General features: G+C 41.9%; 1 protein-coding gene across 1 annotated transcript; it reads right to left on the bottom strand.

The window, feature by feature from the left end:
- Window positions 1-2,874: 2,874 nt before the first annotated feature.
- On the bottom strand, window positions 2,875-18,202 carry LOC109888653 (heat shock factor protein 1-like). Its single transcript, XM_031822733.1, has 14 exons — window positions 17,998-18,202; window positions 17,466-17,498; window positions 16,679-16,787; window positions 16,239-16,366; window positions 16,026-16,150; window positions 15,393-15,468; window positions 15,194-15,261; window positions 12,176-12,275; window positions 11,863-11,978; window positions 8,874-9,065; window positions 8,615-8,723; window positions 8,353-8,418; window positions 7,945-8,049; window positions 2,875-5,947 (listed from the first exon to the last, which is right to left on the bottom strand). The coding sequence occupies exons 1-13, from the start codon at window positions 18,121-18,123 to the stop codon at window positions 7,990-7,992; spliced, it is 1,308 nt and encodes a 435-aa protein (XP_031678593.1). The 5' UTR covers window positions 18,124-18,202; the 3' UTR covers window positions 2,875-5,947; window positions 7,945-7,989.
- Between the last annotated feature and the right edge of the window lie 1,964 nt (window positions 18,203-20,166).

Below are 20,166 nucleotides of genomic sequence, written 5' to 3'. Positions count from 1 at the left end.
GCTCATGTTGACCAGTAGTATGTGCCACAGAAAGTATTTGACTCTAGCCACAAAATTAAGGAAATTATCTTGGGACTGCAAGGCCTGGCACACTTCAGAATCATTTTTGGTGACCTATCATGACATCTGATGTGTGCCACAGGAAGTATTAGACACTAGTCACAAAAGGAAGTGGTTATTTCAGCAATAATAGTTTTCAGACCCCTCTACTGTTCTCTCTACCCATCCCTCAATCCCACATCCCATCGTGCTTTTCCCTCTTATGGCTTTTCCTACATTTTATTTGACACTTTTTCTGTTTCAGTTTTTAAGAGTGTAGGTACAGTAGCAATAACAATAATCAATCAAAAATGTGTACTCTGGGCGAAAAAGAAAGTTCAAATATACAAGTCAACATGAGTGCATATCCATAATCACAGTAAACTTTTATAATAATGAAAAAAATAAGAAAAAAATAAATCAATGTATAATTATAAACAAAACTATGACTGAATGTACCTCCAAGAAGAATGCCCTCACCAATAGATCCCTTCGCCCTCAATAGGACACCCCCAACACCTCCACCTTTTATTTATTTTTTATTTCACCTTTATTTAACCAGGTAGGCTAGATGAGAACAAGTTCTCATTTGCAACTGCAACCTGGTCAAGATAAAGCACAGCAATTCGACACATACAACAACACAGAGTTACACATGGAATAAACAAAGCACACAGTCAATAATACAGTAGAAAAAATAAAACAAAAAGTCTATATACAGTGAGTGCAAATGGGGTAAGATGAGGGAGTTAAGGCAATAAATAGGCCATGGTGGCGAAGTAATTACAATATGGCAATTAAACACTGGAATGGTAGATGTGCAGAAGATGAACGTGCAAGTAGAGATACTGGGGTGTAAAGGAGCAAGATAAATAAATAAAGTATGGGGATGAGTAGATAGATGTGCTGTTTACAGATGGGCTATGTACAGGTGTAGTGATCTGTCAGCTGCTCTGACAGCTGGTGCTTAAAGCTAGTGAGGGAGATATGAGTCTCCAACTTCAGTGATTTTTGCAGTTCGTTCCAGTCATTGGCAGCAGAGAACTGGAAGGAGAGGCAACCAAAGGAGGAATTGGCTTTGGGGGTGACCAGTGAGATATACCTGCTGGAGCGTGTGCTACGTGTGGGTGCTGCTATGGTGACCAGTAAGGTGGGGCTTTACCTAGCAGAGACTTGTAGATGACCTGTAGCCAGTGGGTTTGGCGACGAGTATGAAGCGAGGGCCAACCAACGAGAGCGTACAGGTCGCAGTGGTTGGTAGTATATGGGGCTTTGGTGACAAAACGGATGGCACTGTGATAGACTGCATCCAATTTGTTGATTAGAGTGTTGGAAGCAATTTTATAGATGACGGTAGCATGGTCAGTTTTACGAGAGTATGTTCGGCAGCATGAGCGAAGGATGCTTTGTTGTGATATAGGAAGCCGATTCTAGATTTAACTATGAAATAATGCATATGGAATCATGTAGTAACCAAAAGGTGTTAAACAAATCCAAATATATTTTATATTTGAGATTCTTAATGTAGCCACCCTTTGCCTTGATGACAGCTTTGCACACTCTTGGCATTCTCTCAACCAGCTTCACCTGAAATGCTTTTCCAACAGTCTTGAAGGAGTTTCCACATATACTGAGCACTTGTTGGCTGCTTTTCCTTCACTCTGTGGTCCAACTCATGCCAAACCATCTCAATTGGGTTGAGGTTGGGTGATTGTGGAGGCCAGGTCATCTGATGCAGCACTCCGTCTCTCTCCTTCTTGCTAAAATAGCCAATACACAGCCTAAAGGTATGTTGAAAAACAAATGATAGTCCCATTAAGCGCAAACCAGATGGGATGGCGTATCGCTGCAGAATGCTGTGGCAGCCATGGTACTGTGTGCCTTGAATTCTAAATAAATCACTGACAGTGTGAGGCACCTCCACACCATCACACCTCTTCCTGCATATTTCACAGTGGGAACCACACATGCGGAGATCATCCGTTCACGTACTCTGTGTCTCACAAAGACACGTGGTTGGAACCAAAAATCTTAATTTTGGACTCACCAGACCAAAGGGCAGATTTCCCCCGGTCTAATGTCCATTGCTCATGTTTCTTGGCCCAAGCAAGTCTCTTCTTCTCATTGGTGTCCTGTAGTAGTGGATTCTTTGCAGCAATTCAACCATGAAGGCCTGATTTACGCAGTCTCCTCTGAACAGTTGGTGATGAGATGTGTCTGTTACTTGAACTCTGTGAAGCATTTATTTGGGCCGCAATTTTTTAAATATTTTTTTTTTAACCCCTTTTTCTCCCCAATTTCGTGGTATCCAATTGTTTTATAGTAGCTACTATCTTGTCTCATCGCTACAACTCCCGTACAGGCTCGGGAGAGACGAAGGTTGAAAGTCATGCGTCCTCCGATACACAGCCCAACCAAGCCGCACTGCTTCTTAACACAGCGCGCATCCAACCCAGAAGCCAGCCGCACCAATGTGTCGGAGGAAACACCGTGCACCTGGCAACCTTGGTTTGCGTGCACTGCGCCCGGCCCGCCACAGGAGTCGTTGGTGCGCGATGAGACAAGGATATCCCTACCGGCCAAGCCCTCCCTAACCCAGACGACGCTAGGCCATTTGTGCGTCGTCCCATGGACCTCCCGGTCGCGGCCGGTTGCGACAGAGCCTTTGCACGAACCCAGGGTCTCTGGTGGCACAGCTGGCGCTGCAGTACAGTGCCCTTAACCACTGCGCCACCCGGGAGGCCCTAAATACGATAATTTGATGATAGGCCTCTTTTTAGTTAAATACTCCACCCCCCCCTCTTTCCCACATGCAAACAAGAGCGCTTGTACAATGCTAACTTTTATTTTATTTTTTACAATTTGCATTGTCATTGCATACATAGAATAAATGTTTTGTTTCATTGTGACTTTTGTCCAGTTCTACCCATATACAACAATGCCATTGCAAAGCCATAGACAACAATGCATTATGACCATGGATTTATTTTGTTACAGCAGATGATTCCTCAAAAAACAAACATATGTTGATAAGTCTGCAATCCTGACAACCATTATGTATATTTCAAACATCCGATCTTTACCAGTGCAAATGAATAAAAAAATAATATATACAATAGCAATTGAATGAAAGTATCACTCCTAGCAAATCAGAGAAACACTCATATTTCAGTAATAAAGAAAACACTGATAAAAAAATATTATAAATGAATACTGCTAAATCTAGTACAAAGATCATTCTTAGTGCAATTTCATTTATACACCACCATATATGTTCCTCTTGTAGTTATAGCTACAGGTGCTACTTACCATGATGCAGCCTATGACACAGTTACTTTCTACATTCCAATGGTCATTGATGTATTGCACCCTTGTGAATTCTCACAACTGTAATATTGCACAGTATAGTATTATCAGTTCAAAAGGAAGATTGGCAAGACCTGGGCTGTTTTCCATGTGGATGTGTCCTCCACAGTCAAAGGCAGTGCATTGATGTTTCTTCCGATTCTAATGGATTCCAAGAAATCCCGTATTATTTCAGGAATATTGGAATATGTCAGCAGCTGCCTCCAACAAACAAGGTTTTTACAAGGTTTTGAAAAACACTCAAATTGTGGTGTGACAACAGCTGTTAGGCGGCCAGGTCTACTGATCTTTTTTTTGTTTTAGCATTTGGGTAATGTGTGAAGTTCACACATTGGTAGACAGTTCTTGATGCAGGTGACATTTTAAAGCAATTTGTGTCTTCCATTGATGTGTCCGACCAGTTTGATGTCTAACAAAATCATATGAACCTGCTCAGATCATTGAGAAAGAGGGTGGGGGTTATTTCCCATCTCCTACATCATCATTCCATGAACGCACCCTCTGAAGTTTGAATAAAATCGATATAATCCCAATGTGGGATTTGGCCTGTCTCTGAAACAAATGGAGGCTCTAGAGAGGCTCTTCGTCTGTCCTGAAATCAAACCTTACTTTCCCCTTAACCACCACTAAAATCAATGGAAGGACAGAATGTTTATCTATAATAATTCATCTTATACTAGTCAGAAAAGTTTAAAAGAGGGATGTGGTAGAAAGCTAGATGGATGGAAGAATAAAGTCACTTAAATAGATGGACACGGATTTAGTGACACTAGAACATCTCCTTCCTCCCTGTTTAGCGAGTCTACATGTTGATCTTATCCTCTCTGTTTAGCGAGTCGACATGTTGATCTTATCCTCTCTGTTTAGCGAGTCGACATGTTGATCTTATCCTCTCTGTTTAGCGAGTCTACATGTTGATCTTATCCTCTCTGTTTAGCGAGTCTACATGTTGATCTTATCCTCTCTGTTTAGCGAGTCTACATGTTGATCTAATCCTCTCTGTTTAGCGAGTCTACATGTTGATCTTATCCTCTCTGTTTAGCGAGTCTACATGTTAATCTTATCCTCTCTGTTTAGCAGGTCTACATGTTGATCTAATCCTCTCTGTTTAGCGAGTCTACATGTTGATCTTATCCTCTCTGTTTAGCAGGTCTACATGTTGATCTAATCCTCTCTGTTTAGCGAGTCTACATGTTGATCTTATCCTCTCTGTTTAGCGAGTCTACATATTGATCTAATCCTCTCTGTTTAGCGAGTCTACATGTTGATCTTATCCTCTCTGTTTAGCAGGTCTACATGTTGATCTTATCCTCTCTGTTTAGCGAGTCTACATGCTGATCTTATCCTCTCTGTTTAGCAGGTCTACATGTTGATCTTATCCTCACTGTTTAGCAGGTCTACATGTTGATCTTATCCTCTCTGTTTAGCGAGTCTACATGCTGATCTTATCCTCTCTGTTTAGCAGGTCTACATGTTGATCTTAACCTCACTGTTTAGCAGGTCTACATGTTGATCTTATCCTCTCTGTTTAGCGAGTCTACATGTTGATCTTATCCTCTCTGTTTAGCGAGTTCAGATGAAGTTGGATCATCTACCTATTGTTCTAATTTTACTAATGTATGCATTATATTATACACAGCCTAGTAGTCATCATAGACAACTTGATGAAAATCAAAGTTACTCTTGTGCACAGGAAAAGCACTGAGTGTTTCAAGAGAAATATATAGATTGTGATTAAGAATAAATACTGATACAAATTGTGCAAAAAAGCAAGGTATGGTGTCTTCATTGTTTTTTCAAATGGGAAGTCTATCATCAAATATTTCCTAGACTTCTCACATTAAAACATACAGAAGAGAATTAACACTATTTCTGTTATCTTATGAATATAATTTTTAAATACAAATATAGTATTTGCCATGAGAATATTTTTATAGAACCAAATACGCTATTTAGGAAAAAAAACAGCTCCACAAGCAGAAACTCTCACACAGACTAAAGTGCTTACAAACCAGGGCCACTGTGGTATAATGCAACTTTTCATACTACCGCTGGCACGATGGCAGAGAATATTGGAACTTCGTAATAGTGCCGGTTATACTCCAAACTCCACTTTTGTACTCGGAATTGATCCTTGAAATGTCAACTGGTCGGTTGGTCTGTTATGAATTGAGATCCCTCTCTGACTGTAGATCAGTCCAGCTTTAGGAGAGAAGCCATTGCTTGTGTTAGGATGTCCTGCGGTCAGCCTTTTAAGTGACAACTGCCAGGGTCCCCACCAGTAAAACTGTTGAACATCAGTGAAAGAAGTCTGAATAATTCCAAATAGATTCAACTCTGGTTCTCTGAAAAGCTATACAGTGCTTCTGAAGAAAACTCCCCAGAACGGACATCCTAGTGGATGGAAGATAGGCCCACAGAGCTCTGAGTGACAAGAACCCCTCCTGCTCTGCTCACATTGGGTCAGGTAGGCTGGATCTAAGACATGATGACAGGGGATGGAACCAATCTGAGAGCCTTGAGGAATGTCTTGTTTTCTGGCCTGAAAAGGACATGCAAAAGAAAGAAAAGTCAATATTTGCTGTTATTATTACACACAAACTGAGCTGTCCATAGAATCGTCATTCAACTATGCACAAATCCAGTAAGAGATATGGCTGTGTGTATTTGTCTTTGCATTTATTAAGGATCCCCATCAGCTGTTGCCAAGGCAGCAGCTACTCTTTCTGGGGTCCAGCAACATTAAGGCAGTTATCTACAATTTAAAATATCACATGACATTACATTTCATAACACTTTTCACAACACATTAAGTGTGTTCCCTCAGTCCACTACTCCACTATCACATACCTACAATACAAAATCCATGTCCACGTGTGTGTAGTGTGCATGTCTTATCATGTGAATGTGTGTCTGTGCCTTTGTGTGTGTCTCTTCACAGTCGCCACTGATCCATAAGATGTATTTTTATATTTTTCTAAAAATCATATTCTACTGCTTGCATCTGTTACCTGATGTGGAATAGAGTTCCATGGAGCCATGGCTCTATGTAGTACCTTATGCCTGTTCTTGACTTGGGGATTGTGAAGAGACCTTTGGTGGCATGTCTTGTGCGGTATGAATGGGTGTCTGAGCTGTGTGCTAGTAGTTTAAACAGACCACCTCGCTGCATTCAGTAGTGATGAAGTCAATCTCTTCTCCACTTTGAGCCATGAGAGATTAACATGGATATTATTAATGTTATCTCGCCGTGTACATGTTCTGAGCCAATTGTAATTTCCTGAGGTTCCTCTTTGTGGCACCTGACCACACTACTGAACAGTAGTCCAGGTGCGACAAAACTAGGGCCTGTAGGACCTGCCTGGTTAATAGTACTGTTAAAAAGGCAAAGCAGCGCTTTCTTATGGACAGACTTTGACCATGACAGTTTACAATCCAGGGTTACTCTAAGCAGTTTAGTCACCTCAACTTGCTCAATTTGCCCATTATTTATTCAAAGATTTAGTTGAGGTGTAGGGTTTAGTGAATGATTTGTCCCAAATACAATGCTTTTAGTTTTGGAAATATTTAGGACAAACTTATTCCTTGCCACCCATTCTGAAAATAACTGCAGCTCTTTCTTAATTGTTGCAGTGATTTCAGTCGCTGTAGTAGCTGACGTGTATAGTGTTGAGTCAACCGCATACATAGACACACTGGCTTTACTCTACTAGCCTTACTTTACTGGCATGTCATTATTAAAGAATTTTAAAAGTAAGGGACCTAGACAGCTGCCCTGGGGAATGTTGGAGAGGCTTCCATTAAAGAAAACCCTCCATGTTCTGTTAGACAGGTAACTCTTTATCCATAATATAGCAGGGGGTGTAAAGCCATAACACATATGTTTTTCCATCAGCAGACTAGGATCGATAATGTCAAAAGTCACACTAAAGTCTAACAAAATATTTCCCACAATCTTTTTATCATCAATTTCTCTCGGGCCAATCATCAGTCATTTGTGTAAGTGCTCTGCTTGTTGAATGTCCTTCCATATAAGCGTGCTGAAAGTATGTTGTCGATTGGTTTACAGTAAAATATCATTGTATCTGTTAAAAAAATTCTAAAAGTTTACTAAAGGTTGGTGAAAGGCTAATTGGTCAGCTATTTGAGCCAGTAAAGGGGGCTTTTACTATACTTTTGTAACAGAATTACACACACTTTATGGCAAATAGGAGTGGCAATATCGTCTGCTATTATCATCAGTAATTTTCCATCCAAGTTGTCAGACCTCGGTGGCATGTCATTGTTCATAGACAACAATAATTTTTCGACATCTTCCACACTCACTTTAAGGAATTCCAATGTTTGTCTTTCATAATTTGATCAGTTATACTTGGATGTGTAGTCAGCATTTGTTGCTGGCATGTCATCACTAAGTTTACTAATCTTGCCAATGAAAAAATCATTAACATAATTGGCAATATTAGTGGGTTTTGTGATGAATGAGCCATCTGATGAAATTAATGATGTAGCTGAGTGTGTGCCATATATATACTTTACCTGCCTTTGTCAGGACAAGCATGTGCCAGCGGATCTGTCAAGCCATCATTGTTCCTCACAACCAGCGTTGGGGTAAGCCTCTGCCTCCTGGCTCTGAAACATGTACTGGAACACAGCAGAGTGGGATACACCTGAAGATAACACTGACCAGTACTTTCAATCAACTTCAGAGATGCTACCTGCATAGCACACACTGATTAATCTACCCAATAAGTAAGAAGGCATATTGTTGACACATTTTTCGACCATTACCTGTCCTTGTCTGACTAAAGCCATAGAAATGTATGGCTGACAAGTAACTGACAACTTGCACTGACTTTACTGGTGGGTTGATTTTACTTAATATAACTAGACTTTAAGACAATATATGCAGAGCTAATTCAAACACCATAAACACATTCTACTCACTGATTTCAGGTTGGAATCCATATCAGTAAAGTTCCACTCACTCAAGGGCAGGTTGAAATTGAATGGCTGTAAAGACAGAACAGCATCATATCAATCTGAGCTGCTGTGAGCACTGTCTGACTCACTCCTACCTAGTGAAGAGAAACTAGAGATATTCAAAGGTAGTATATCTGTTCCTGCAGTCATTTTGTGTCCCATGCATTTGTGACACAGTTTCTGGAACAAACTCTGTGTCTGCCAAGTTTTGGAGGGTATTACTCACATCCATGACAGCAGTGGTGGGCTCCACACTCTGCTGGTGGGTCCTCAGGAGAAGCTGCAGGTCCTCCAGACTCATGTCCACATTCTCTTCAGCATCAGGTACCTCAGGCCTACAACACATATCATCATGTCACACTACTAGGGCTTCACTGGAAAACAATACATTCATATGTAATAATAAAAAACATATGTAAAACATATTATTGAGCTTGGAAAACTGATGGACATGTTTGTTTGTTTGTTCGCGTGTCTGTCTCTACCTCTCCAGAGCAGGTCTCTTGAGCCTCCTGTCTGCTCCAGACCCTCGGCCCTCCAGGACGGATTGTACCATGGCAACAGGGAGGACGGGGGGTTCAGAACACACATCACAGGAGCCCAGTGGGACCCCCTCCCCCCGGCCTCGCACCCCTGGGCTCCCTGGCTCCTCTTTGATCAGCATCATACACTTATCCCTGTGTGGGCACAGAAACACAGCAGCCTTATGTTCTTTTTTATTTGATTTATTTCACCTTTATTTAAACAGATAGGCTAGTTGAGAACAAGTTCTCATTTACAACTGCGACCTGGCCAAGATAAAGCACAGCAGTTCGACACATACAACAACACAGAGTTACACATGGAATAAACAAACATACAGTAGAAAAAATAAACATCTATATACTGTGAGTGTAAATGAGGTAAGATGAGGGAGGTAAGGCAATAAATAGGCCATGGTGGTGAAGTAATTACCATATAGCAATTAGACACTGGAATGGTAGATGTGCAGAAGATGAACGTGCAAGTAGAGATACTGGGGTGCAAAGGAGCAAGATAAAATAAATAAATACAGTATGGGGATGAGGTAGTTGGATGGGCTGTTTACAGATGGGCTATGTACAGGTGCAGTGATCTGTGGGCTGCTCTGACAGCTGGTGCTTAAAGCTAGTGAGGGAGATATGGGTCTCCAGCTTCAGTGATTTTTGCAGTTTGTTCCAGTCATTGGCAGCAGAGAACTGGAAGGCGGCCAAAGGAGGAATTGGCTTTGGGGGTGATCAGTGAGATATACCCGCTGGAGTGCGTGCTACGGGTGGGTGCTGCTATGGTGACCCGTGAGCTGAGATAAGGCGAGGCTTTACCTAGCAGCGACTTGTAGATGACCTGGAGCCAGTGGGTTTGGCGATGAGTATGAAGCGATGGCCAGCCAACAAGAGAGTACAGGTCGCAGTGGTGGGTAGTATATGGGGCTTTGGTGACAAAACGGATGGCACTGTGATAGACTGCATCCAATTTGTTGAGTAGAGTGTTGGAGGTTATTTTATAGATGACATCACCGAAGTCGAGGATCGGTAGGATAGTCAGTTTTACAAGGGTATGTTTGGCAGCATGAGTGAAGGATGATTTGTTGCGATATAGGAAGCTGATTCTAGATTTAACTTTGGATTGGAGATGCTTAATGTGAGCCTGGAAGGAGAGTTTACAGTCTAACCAGACACCTAGGTATTTGTAGTTGTCCACGTATTCTAAGTCAGAGCTGTCCAGAGTAGTGATGCTGGACGGGCGGGCAGGTGCAGAGCAGTGATCGGTTGAATAGCATGCATTTAGTTTTACTTGCATTTAAGAGCAGTTGGAGTCCACAGAAGGAGAGTTGTATGGGATTGACGCTTGTCTGGAGGTTAGTTAACACAGTGTCCAAAGAAGGGCCAGAAGTATACAGAATGGTGTCGTCTGTGTAGAGGAGGATCAGAGAATCACCAGCAGTGAGTGCAACATCATTGATGTTATCCAGAGAAGAGAGTCGGCCCGAGAATTTAACCCTGTGGCACCCCCATAGAGACTGCCAGAGGTCCGGACAACAGGCCCTCCGATTTGACACACTGAACTCTATCAAAGAAGTAGTTTGTGAACCAGGCGAGGCAATCATTTGAGAATCCAAGGCTGTCGAGTCTGCCAATAAGAATGTGGTGATTGACAGAGTCGAAAGCCTTGGCCAGGTCGATGAATACGGCTGCACAGTAACGTCTCTTATCGATGGGGGTTATGATGTCGTTTTGGACCTTGAGCGTGGCTAAGTGCACCCATGACCAGCTCTGAGACCAGCTCTGAAACCAGATTGCATAGCAGAGAAGGTATGGTGGAGTTCGAAATGGTTGTTAATCTGTTTGTTGACTTGGCTTTCGAAGATCTTGGAAAGGCAGGGTAGGATAGAGCAATTTGGGTCTAGAGTGTCTCCCCCTTTGAAGAGGGGCATGACCGCGGCATCTTTCCATTCTTTGGGAATCTCAGACGATACGAAAGAGAGGTTGAACAGTCTAGTAATAGGGGTTGCAACAATTTTGGCAGATAATTTTTAAAAGAGAGGGTCCAGATTGTCTAGCCCGGCTGATTTGTAGGGGTCCAGGTTTTGCAGTTCTTTAAGAACATCAGCTATCTGGATTTGGGTGAAGGAGAAATGGGGGAGGCTTGGGCGAGTTGCTGTGGGGGGTGCAGTGCTGTTGACCGGGGTAGGGGTAGCCTGGTGGAAAGCATGGCCAGCAATAGAATAATGCTTCTTGAAATTCTCAATTATAGTGGATTTATCAGCCGGTGACAGTGTTTCCTAGCCTCAGTGCAGTAGGCAGCTGGGAGGAGGTGCTCTTATTCTCCATGGACTTTACAGTGTCCCAGAACTTTCTTGAGCTTGTGCTACAGGATGCAAATTTCTGTTTGAAAAAGGTAGCCTTAGTTTTCCTAACTGCCTGTGTATATTGGTTACTAACTTCCCTGAAAAGTTGCATATCACAGGGGCTATTCGATGCTAATGCAGAACGCCACATGATGTTTTTGTGCTGGTCAAGGGCAGTTAAGTCTGGAGAGAACCAAGAGCTATATCTGTTCCTGGTTCAATTTTTTTTGAAAGGGGCATGCTTATTTAAGATGGTGAGCAAGGCACTTTTAAAGAATGACCAGGCATCCTCTACTGACGGGATGAGGTCAATATCCTTCCAGGATACCTGGGCCAGGTCGATTAGGAAGTCCTGCTCGCTGAAGTGTTTTAGGGAGCGTTTGACAGTGATGAGGGGCGGTGTTTGACCGCAGACCCGTTACGGATGCAGGCAATGAGGCAGTGATCGCTGAGATCTTGGTTGAAAATAGCAGAGGTTTATATCAGTACTGCTGAAAAAGGCTTCTCAACAACAGATGTCTTCCAATCTCAACTACATACTAGATTTTGATGCTTTGGAAGCCACTACAAGATAAAATGTGTCTTTGCTTTTGTTCTTTGACACGTACCTTGTCTCATCTGTTTGCATTTGCATGTTGCTGGGTTGTGACATTTCAGTAACGTCTGATATGATTGGTCCTCCTGTCATTGCACTATTGGAGCAAGAGGCTGTTTCTGTGGATGGCTGTGGAGAAGGAACAGTAAAATAGTTGAATTAAAGGTTTGTGAAGCTCATAGCCTGACAGACACTATGCAGTTAAAAATATAGCATGTTTTATATGATAGTCATGATGTCCCAATGCTGGAAACTATAAACACAATACATCTAGCACCATACTTTGTAAAAATAGTGTAATGGTAAAAGGTAGAGTGGGTTCATACCGACTGGATATAGAACGGTTCATGCAGGGGCTCCATTTGGTGGTTATGGCTGAACTTGGAGGCTGAGGGCGTGGTTGAGCCATCGTCCAACATAAGGGGACTAGGAGGGCCAAGCATCACCATGATGGGGAATATAGAGAAATCAATAGTGAATCAATGGAAGTACTCTCTTCACTTCTGCAATGAAATGCCTTGGAACTGTTAACTCATAATTTATAGACTGAGAGCCATAGACAGCTTTGTCTGCATAGCCTTACTGAATGAGAGCCGAGGATAAGGGGAAATAACTGTAACCCTTCTGATGGATTGGAAGGGTGAGTCGAGAAAGCAGTGGTTGTCACGAATTCCACCGAAGGTGGTTCCTCTCCCTGTTCGGACGGGGCTCGGCGGTCGGCGTCGCCGGCCTACTAGCCATCCCCAATCCATGTTTCCTTTTCAGTTTGTTTTGTATTTGTGTGTATATTTACCCCTGTTTCTTGCTTAGGTTTGTGCGGGATTATTTTCTTGTTGCTTGTGGAGGCTTTCCTCAGTGTATTTCACAGGTGGTTATTATAGTAAGGTGCGTTGTGTAAGGTGTAAGGTGACTCTCCTTACGGGAGTCCTGTTACTTCCCATTGATTTGGGGTATTGTACTGTACCGTGTTTTTGGACTTGCCCTTATTAAAATATACGCTACACTGACATCTCTGCTCTCCTGCGTTTTACTCCTCACCTACCTTCAGTGCATAAACGCAACAGTGGTAGTTTTGAGAAACTACATTTTTAATAAAGCTACGCTTGTATCGAACATGTAGGCCTTAAAACACTGAAAAACCCACTTGCTTTTTGACAACAGAGAAAAGTTATAAATTACATTATGTCATTGACTTTTCTGATCATGTTCTTTTATTCATCTTATATCAACCACTGCTGTTTTTATTTTACAAAGGCAGTGTGCACATAATGTAATATCTCTATCAGTAATATATCTAAAAAGGTGCTCTCTAGAACCTAGAAGGGTTCTTTGGCTGTCCCCATAGGAGAACCCTTTGAAGAACCCTTTTTGGTTCTGGGTAGAACCCTTTTGGTTCCAGAAGGGGTTATCCTATGGCAGTGGTCATCAACCTTTTCTGGGTCAAGATCACTTTCTGAGTCAAAATTGACGAGATCTACCGCTCTGATTTTGTATTAACATGACTTAAAAAATGTAAGCCTATGCAACATTAACCAATTAAAAACAGTACTGTAGTAATGTGGTTTGTGCAGTAAGCTATAGGCCCAATACATTATCACCGCATACTGGCTTTGCTTGAATGTACCTGCTAATGCATTGTTGTTCGGGACATTTAAATATATATATTTCAAAATTTGAGGTAGGCTATATGATCACAACGGTAATAGATCCACTGTTGTATTACTTGTGAGGCACAGCTGAGTGAGCATACATTTAAATAATTTGCTTTTTATTTTAATGGGCTGATGGTGCCTGAATCTGATGGTCAGTCTCTGTGGAGGGAGAGAGCAGCAGACTGAGGGTCCGTCTCTCAACATCCCTCTGCTCTCCCTTTCCTGCACACTGACCAAAAAGGGACACCGTCTTCCAGCTGATGGCGAAACTCGATTCGCACCGCATTATTTCTGCTTCATGCACAAATTAATGTTGTTACTCATATGAACAGAGAAAGTGAAATATTCCTCGACATTAAAAAAGACCCAACCCGCTAATAATAATAACAACGCAAGCCTATCTATACACTTTCCTGCTTATTCATTACTGCTGCACTGCTTGTTGCAGCGCTGAGTGGAAATAGGAGGAACGCGCATTTTATGGGTTATGAAAGTGTTTGATGCAAAGTGTTGACAGTGCTGAGTGAGAACTTAAACATGAACTCACTCATAAAAACAGCAGCTCTTTGCTGTATTTGTTGACAGTCTCTCTCTATTCATGGTTTTAAACGTTTTGAAATCTCAAAGTACCAATATTGCTGAAGCTTTATTTTCATGCCTGCTACGTCACTGCAGACTCGGTCATCTGAGCAATCTGATTGGCCACCTTTGGCATAGTGCACTTGATTTCCTCTCCAGGCCCAACGGGAAGGCAGAGTTTGTACCTTCAGGCACATAAAATGGCAACAGTTTCCCTATCCGGCGCGCAGGACAGCTGAATTGGCTGCACCTACCACCAACAGCACGAGACTAATAAAAAAATGGGAACACAATACTTTATCGTTGTTTTTTTTTACAGAAATGTTTGGCGATCGACTAGAAATGCCTTGGAGATCGCGATCGAACGGTTGGTGACCACTGGCCCATGGGGACAGCCGAATAACCCCTTTGAAATCCTTTTTTCTAAGAGTGTTCCATTACTAACCACCAACAGCATAAATTGCATTGTAGAAGCCAGCTATGGCACAGTGTTATGAATGTTATTGGAAACGGTATAAACAGATATGAAAATGTCCAGTTAAATGGATGTCAGTTCTAAGTCTTCTGGCAGTATGGATGTGACAGATGAAATGATGGAAAATATGAGTCTTTTATGTCACTGTCCCTTGTTCTTTGACTTTGACCGATTTGTTCACACGGGTCACACACGCTGATGGTGCATTTCCAATAGAGGGTAGAGGGTCATGCGCCCTGGTTCAGTGGGGTGGTGTGGGTGTGAGAGGATGGGAGGGATGGGTGAGTGATTGTGTGTGTGCGTGTGTGTGTGTGAGGGGCTTAGGGCTCAGTAGGTCTGATTCAGCATTCAGCTCCATTCATCCAAGCTGGGATTGTGTTGCGCATCAGCTGACCACATACAGCTGAGTTGGCCATTCCCACTGCTGTGTTTGTGTTACTATTGTCGATTTGTTAGTATGGTGTGTTAACAAGTGTATGTACATACAAGTGTGTATGTGTGTGTGTTTTGAGTGCATGTATTGTGAATCTTAGTCTTTGTGTGTGTGTGTGTGTGTGTGTGTGTGTGTGTGTGTGTGTGTGTGTGTGTGTGTGTGTGTGTGTGTGTGCAGGCACAACAAAGCGAGGCAGTGTACTCACAGCTTTCTCTTCATTCCTACAGTGCTTGTTGTGTTTGACTGCATCTGGCTGAAAAGGAACTGAATCAGCTATAAAGGAGCAAAAAACAGAGAATGATTCAGCACCAAAGTAACACACTCTGACTCCCCATTCTCCCTCTCTTTTCCTCTCTCTCTAATTCACACACACTGCATAGTCATGTTAACTGAGAATTTCTCACCTTGTTCATGACTTTCTGCTGCTGGGTGTGGTTCTGTCTCAGTGAGACCACCTCTCTCCACAGCACCTCATTCTGCCTGGAGGAGTAAGACAGACCACTGTGACATTCACCAGTTTACTATCACCCCTTCACTCATCACCCCGCACGTCCCACACATGTGTGATCTATATGTGTGATTACTGGGCGATGCTCTGATTTCAGCCTGATGTGTCCTATCTGAGGGCTCACCACACCACTGATTCCAGATCAGATAGAGACACGTGACAAGACTACCTTTTCTACTACCTGACACATGCACCACCTGACAAGCACACCTGATGCTATTATAGGGCGCAACAGTCAGGTGAGCAGCTGAATGTTCTCTTAAACCAATGTAGACAATAGACCAAACCATTGGAACATATAATGAGTCCAGGGACAATGCATGGGCTACTGAGGATGGACTATGAGTCTGTTACATACAGTATGGCTTAGTATGGTTAGTAATATGTTTTGTCCCAGTTCAGTGGCCTTAAACCACATTTTTTATAGCATTAAACCAACTACAGTACTGATTATAGTAATTGTATTAATTTAGCAAATTGTTGATGTAATTATGATTGATGCCATGTACCCGCACATATTGCTACTTACTGTTTCATGTCTTGCATCTGACACTCCATGTTCTCTTGTTGACTGCGCAGCACCTGCACCTCATACAGCAGCTTACTCAAGTCCTCCTGCCGTACTTTGGTCTCCTCACTCTTCACGATGGAGACCTAAACACACAGACAAACAGACACAGAGGTCTCACTATGTGTACTTTGTTGGTGTGTGTGAGTTTTATTTCCTTGGTTTCTGTCTCACCTTCCTCTTGATGTGCTCCAGCAGGTGTTCGTGGCCTTGCAGGAAGTAGAGGTGCTGAAACTCTGTGTCGTCTCTCTCTGGCTTCACCAGGCCACTCTGCTCTATGTTCACCACCTTCCTGAAGCCATCTGTACATCCGGCCAGAGGTTAGCGGCGCACACACACACACACACACACACACACACACACACACACACACACACACACACACACACACACACACACACACACACACACACACACACACACACACACACACACACACACACACACACACACACACACACACACAAACACAAACACTCAAATACATAAATGAATGCATAGCCTACCTACACATAAACAATATAAAAGTCACTCCTACACAATAGACTTCTAAATACTGCTAAATATCTGACAGGGTACTTCTCTATTCTCTAGAGCTGAGGAGAGGTACTCACACATGTTGAGCTGACGAACAAAGCTGGCCATGTTGTTATGTTTGAAGTATTTTGGCAGCACCTCTTTGGCAAACCTGCCCTGATCGAACACATGGAAGCTGGTCCCAGTCTGAGGGACATAATCAAAATAGGGATTTGTGTTTAAGTTCTATGAAACACTGGTTAGACATTGAATACCTCAATTCAACATTCAGGGCCAGTTTCCCAGAAAAGTTAAAGGGACCAAAAGGCAGTTTCAATGGAGATTCTTCATTGAGCAGGCTTTTTAGTCCAGGACTAGGCTGTCCGGGAAACCAGATCAATGTCAAAAACATATAATGCTCAGTCCTATAAATCCTGTGAAGGTTGATCAAGTAGGAAGTGTATTTTTTGCTTTATACCAATAAGTCCATATAAAATCTGTTCTGAGAAATGTGTCTCTCCTAGTTAATTTTTTACAGGCTAACTGGATTAAAACAGAACAGGGGAAGCTTAGCCACTTACATTAAACATATATATATTCTATGTTCTAAAAATTCTATGTGCTAGAATGAATGTTGAGGGAAAAACGATGTACCAGCAAACTGTACCCACACGTCTTAGACACTAAATCAATGCCAAGCTTATGGACTTCTGTCACTTCATCATAGTCCAATAGCACATTCTTTAAGTGTTAAACAGGTTGGCTACATGATTTTGAAAATGTTGTTAAAGTCAACATTTCAATCCCTATATTTGTTCAGTAAGCAAAAATCAGTTAATGAACATGATGAAGTCATGATTCTCTCAAAGATGGTTACTCACTTACATTTTGAGGACTCTGTAAGCCAGATTGTGGAGTCTTGGGCATAACAGTAACACAAACACAAACAGGAACAAAGATAAAGGGTTGCTTAGTATGTGGTCTCATTCACCACTTCTTACACTGTGAAGATGTGTAATACAATACTGATATGATCGATACTAATCATACTTTTATACGATACCCTTCGTTTATAAAGGGAACAACACTGGAAGACATTTACTCAGTTACCCTCCAGATCTATCTGATGCTGCCGATGAATGCAAGGCACATGTTTTGGGTTAACCAAAGGTTTAAACACATCCACTTTTCAGTCCACCCGAGTATAAACAGTCATGATATTCAATTCATTTGATAGTCAAACATAGAACTATGAGTAATAGACAAGTACTATCTTGCCACTGCCCCTAACCATTACTTATCTTCTCATTCTTGTCATTTATATAAAACACATTAAATATAGTCAACTTTATGAAAGATCTCCGACTCTCTTTAACCAACTTAACCAGTCAGAAGAGTCAGTACTTCAAGTACTCACAGCACTCCAGCAGATGAGGTGGTTGGTGTCCGGGTCCTCGACCAGGGTCCACAGTTTGGTGAGGAAGGCAGGCACATTACTGGCATAACCTCCATCCACACCAATAGAGCCAGGAGATTCCTGCATGGCTGCGCTTCAGTTGGAGCTAGGCGGTGTTATTAAGAATATGTGTAAGAGTGTGTATGTGCACAGGTCCTACTCCATCTCTGAGCTGCTTTGCTGCTGACTCTCTCTGGACCAGTCATTCGGCCATATCAGGCCCTGTCATCCCTACAGGCCATCGTCAGCACAAACCTGCCCCTGCAGCATCACCATAGCCCTCCAACACAACAAAAGACCCCACTGGAAAACAATACAGGCCATCACAAAGCCTAGAATAATAGCACACTGTCATGCCAGACAATACAGCACAGGAGCGCTGGTGAATACGTGTGTATACTGAGACTCCTCAATTACTTATCTTCACAGATCATAGAAAAACACCTAAATATCATATAACAACATCATCTAACCCTTAGAAAGAGTACATAGTACAGTATGTGCTTTGCATGAATTGTGTATCAATTCCCACTGGTTTTGTGTCACAAAGGTTATTGATTTCCCCCAAAAATATAAAGTAATTTATATGTTATTTATATGTTTGATCAAATCTGATAAGGATATTTCCCAAATCCCGGTCAATAATACAAATGAGTTCTTATTTGTGACCATGTAATTGGAATTCTTGTTTGCATCTCTGAAGAATGCTTCTTTTTATGTATCTTGATCTGTGTTTAGTCACATGACAAATAGTTACGCTCCTTAGGCACTAAACAAAACTGAAACATAAATACAAATAGAAGTAGGGCCTACAATTGTGATGTGATGAAAATCACTGAAACAACACTGAAAAAGAAACACCAATGTGACACTGAAAAATATAGCTTATATTCAAGGCTGACATATAGGCTATGTTCAGAACGAGCAGCAACCTTTGTACAGCATGCTTCGAAAAAAAGGTTCTGGATTTAACCAAAATAGTTCAATTCTTTCTTCATACATGGCACCCCTTAAGGTTTTATATAGAACCAAAATTGGTTTACATACAGAACCCTGTATGGAACCCAAGGGTTCTATATGGAAATAGTTTTGGTTCAGTAAAGAAGAACCCTACAAAGGGTTCTATACACTCAACGCACAAAACATTAGGAACACTCTTTCCAAGACTGACCAGGTAAATCCAGGTGAAAGCTATGATCCCTTATTGATGTCACCTGTTAAATCCACTTCAAAACGGTGTAGATGAAGGGGAGGAGACAGGTTAAAGAAGGATGAGAAGCCATGAGACAATTGAGACATGGATTGTGTATGTGTGCCATTCTGCGGATGAATGGGCACGACAAAACAGGGTATGGTATTAGGTGTCAAGAACTGCAACGCTGCTGGGTTGTTCACGCTCAACAGTTTCCAGTGTGTATCAACAATGGTCCACCACCCAAATGACATCCAGCCAACTTTACACAACTGTGGGAAGCATTGGAGTCAACATGGGCCAGCATCCCTTTTGAAATGCTTTCGACACCTTGTAGAGTCCATGCTTCGACGAATTGAGGCTGTTCTGAGGGCAAAAGGGGTTGCAACTCAATATTAGTAAAGTGTTCACACATTGTATATGACCTTTATGGATCCATATATGAAGCAAGCAATATGGAGACTTATATTTCCCTCACTAACTTTAAACATCAGCTATCTGAGCAGCTAACCGATTGCTGGAGCTGTACATAGTCCATCTGTAAATAGCCCACCCAATCTACCTACCTCATCCCCATATTGTTTTTATTTACTTTTCTGCTCTTTTGCACACCAGTATTTCTACTTGCACATCATCATCTGCTCATCTATCACTCCCGTGTTAATTTGCTAAATTGTAATTACTTCGCTACTATGGCCTATTTATTGCCTTACCTCCTCATGCCGTTTGCACACACTGTATATAGTCTTTCTTATTTTCTTCTATTGTGTTTTTATCCCATGTGTAACTCTGTGTTGTTGTTTATGTTGCACTGCTTTGCTTTATCTTGGCCAGGTTGCAGTTGTAAATGGGAACTTCTTCTCAACTAGCTTACCTGGTTAAATAAAGGTGAAATAAAAAAAATATATATAACCCTTTCCAGTTAAATCCTTTTTTTC

Source organism: Oncorhynchus kisutch, linkage group LG4 (assembly GCF_002021735.2).
Source record: "Oncorhynchus kisutch isolate 150728-3 linkage group LG4, Okis_V2, whole genome shotgun sequence".
Lineage (NCBI taxonomy): Eukaryota > Metazoa > Chordata > Actinopteri > Salmoniformes > Salmonidae > Oncorhynchus > Oncorhynchus kisutch.
This window is presented reverse-complemented; position numbering and strand designations above follow the sequence as displayed.

Bases quoted from the DNA above. Each gene is read 5' to 3' on its own strand.
- LOC109888653 (XM_031822733.1), bottom strand. From the start codon at position 18,123: ATGCAGGAATCTCCTGGCTCTATTGGTGTGGATGGAGGTTATGCCAGT. The intron at 16,151-16,238 runs GTGAGACAGAAA...CTGTGTGTTTAG, and splicing joins TGGAGCACATCAAGAGGAAG to GTCTCCATCGTGAAGAGTGA. The intron at 11,979-12,175 runs GTATGAACCCAC...CCTTCTCCACAG, and splicing joins AACCGTTCTATATCCAGTCG to CCATCCACAGAAACAGCCTC.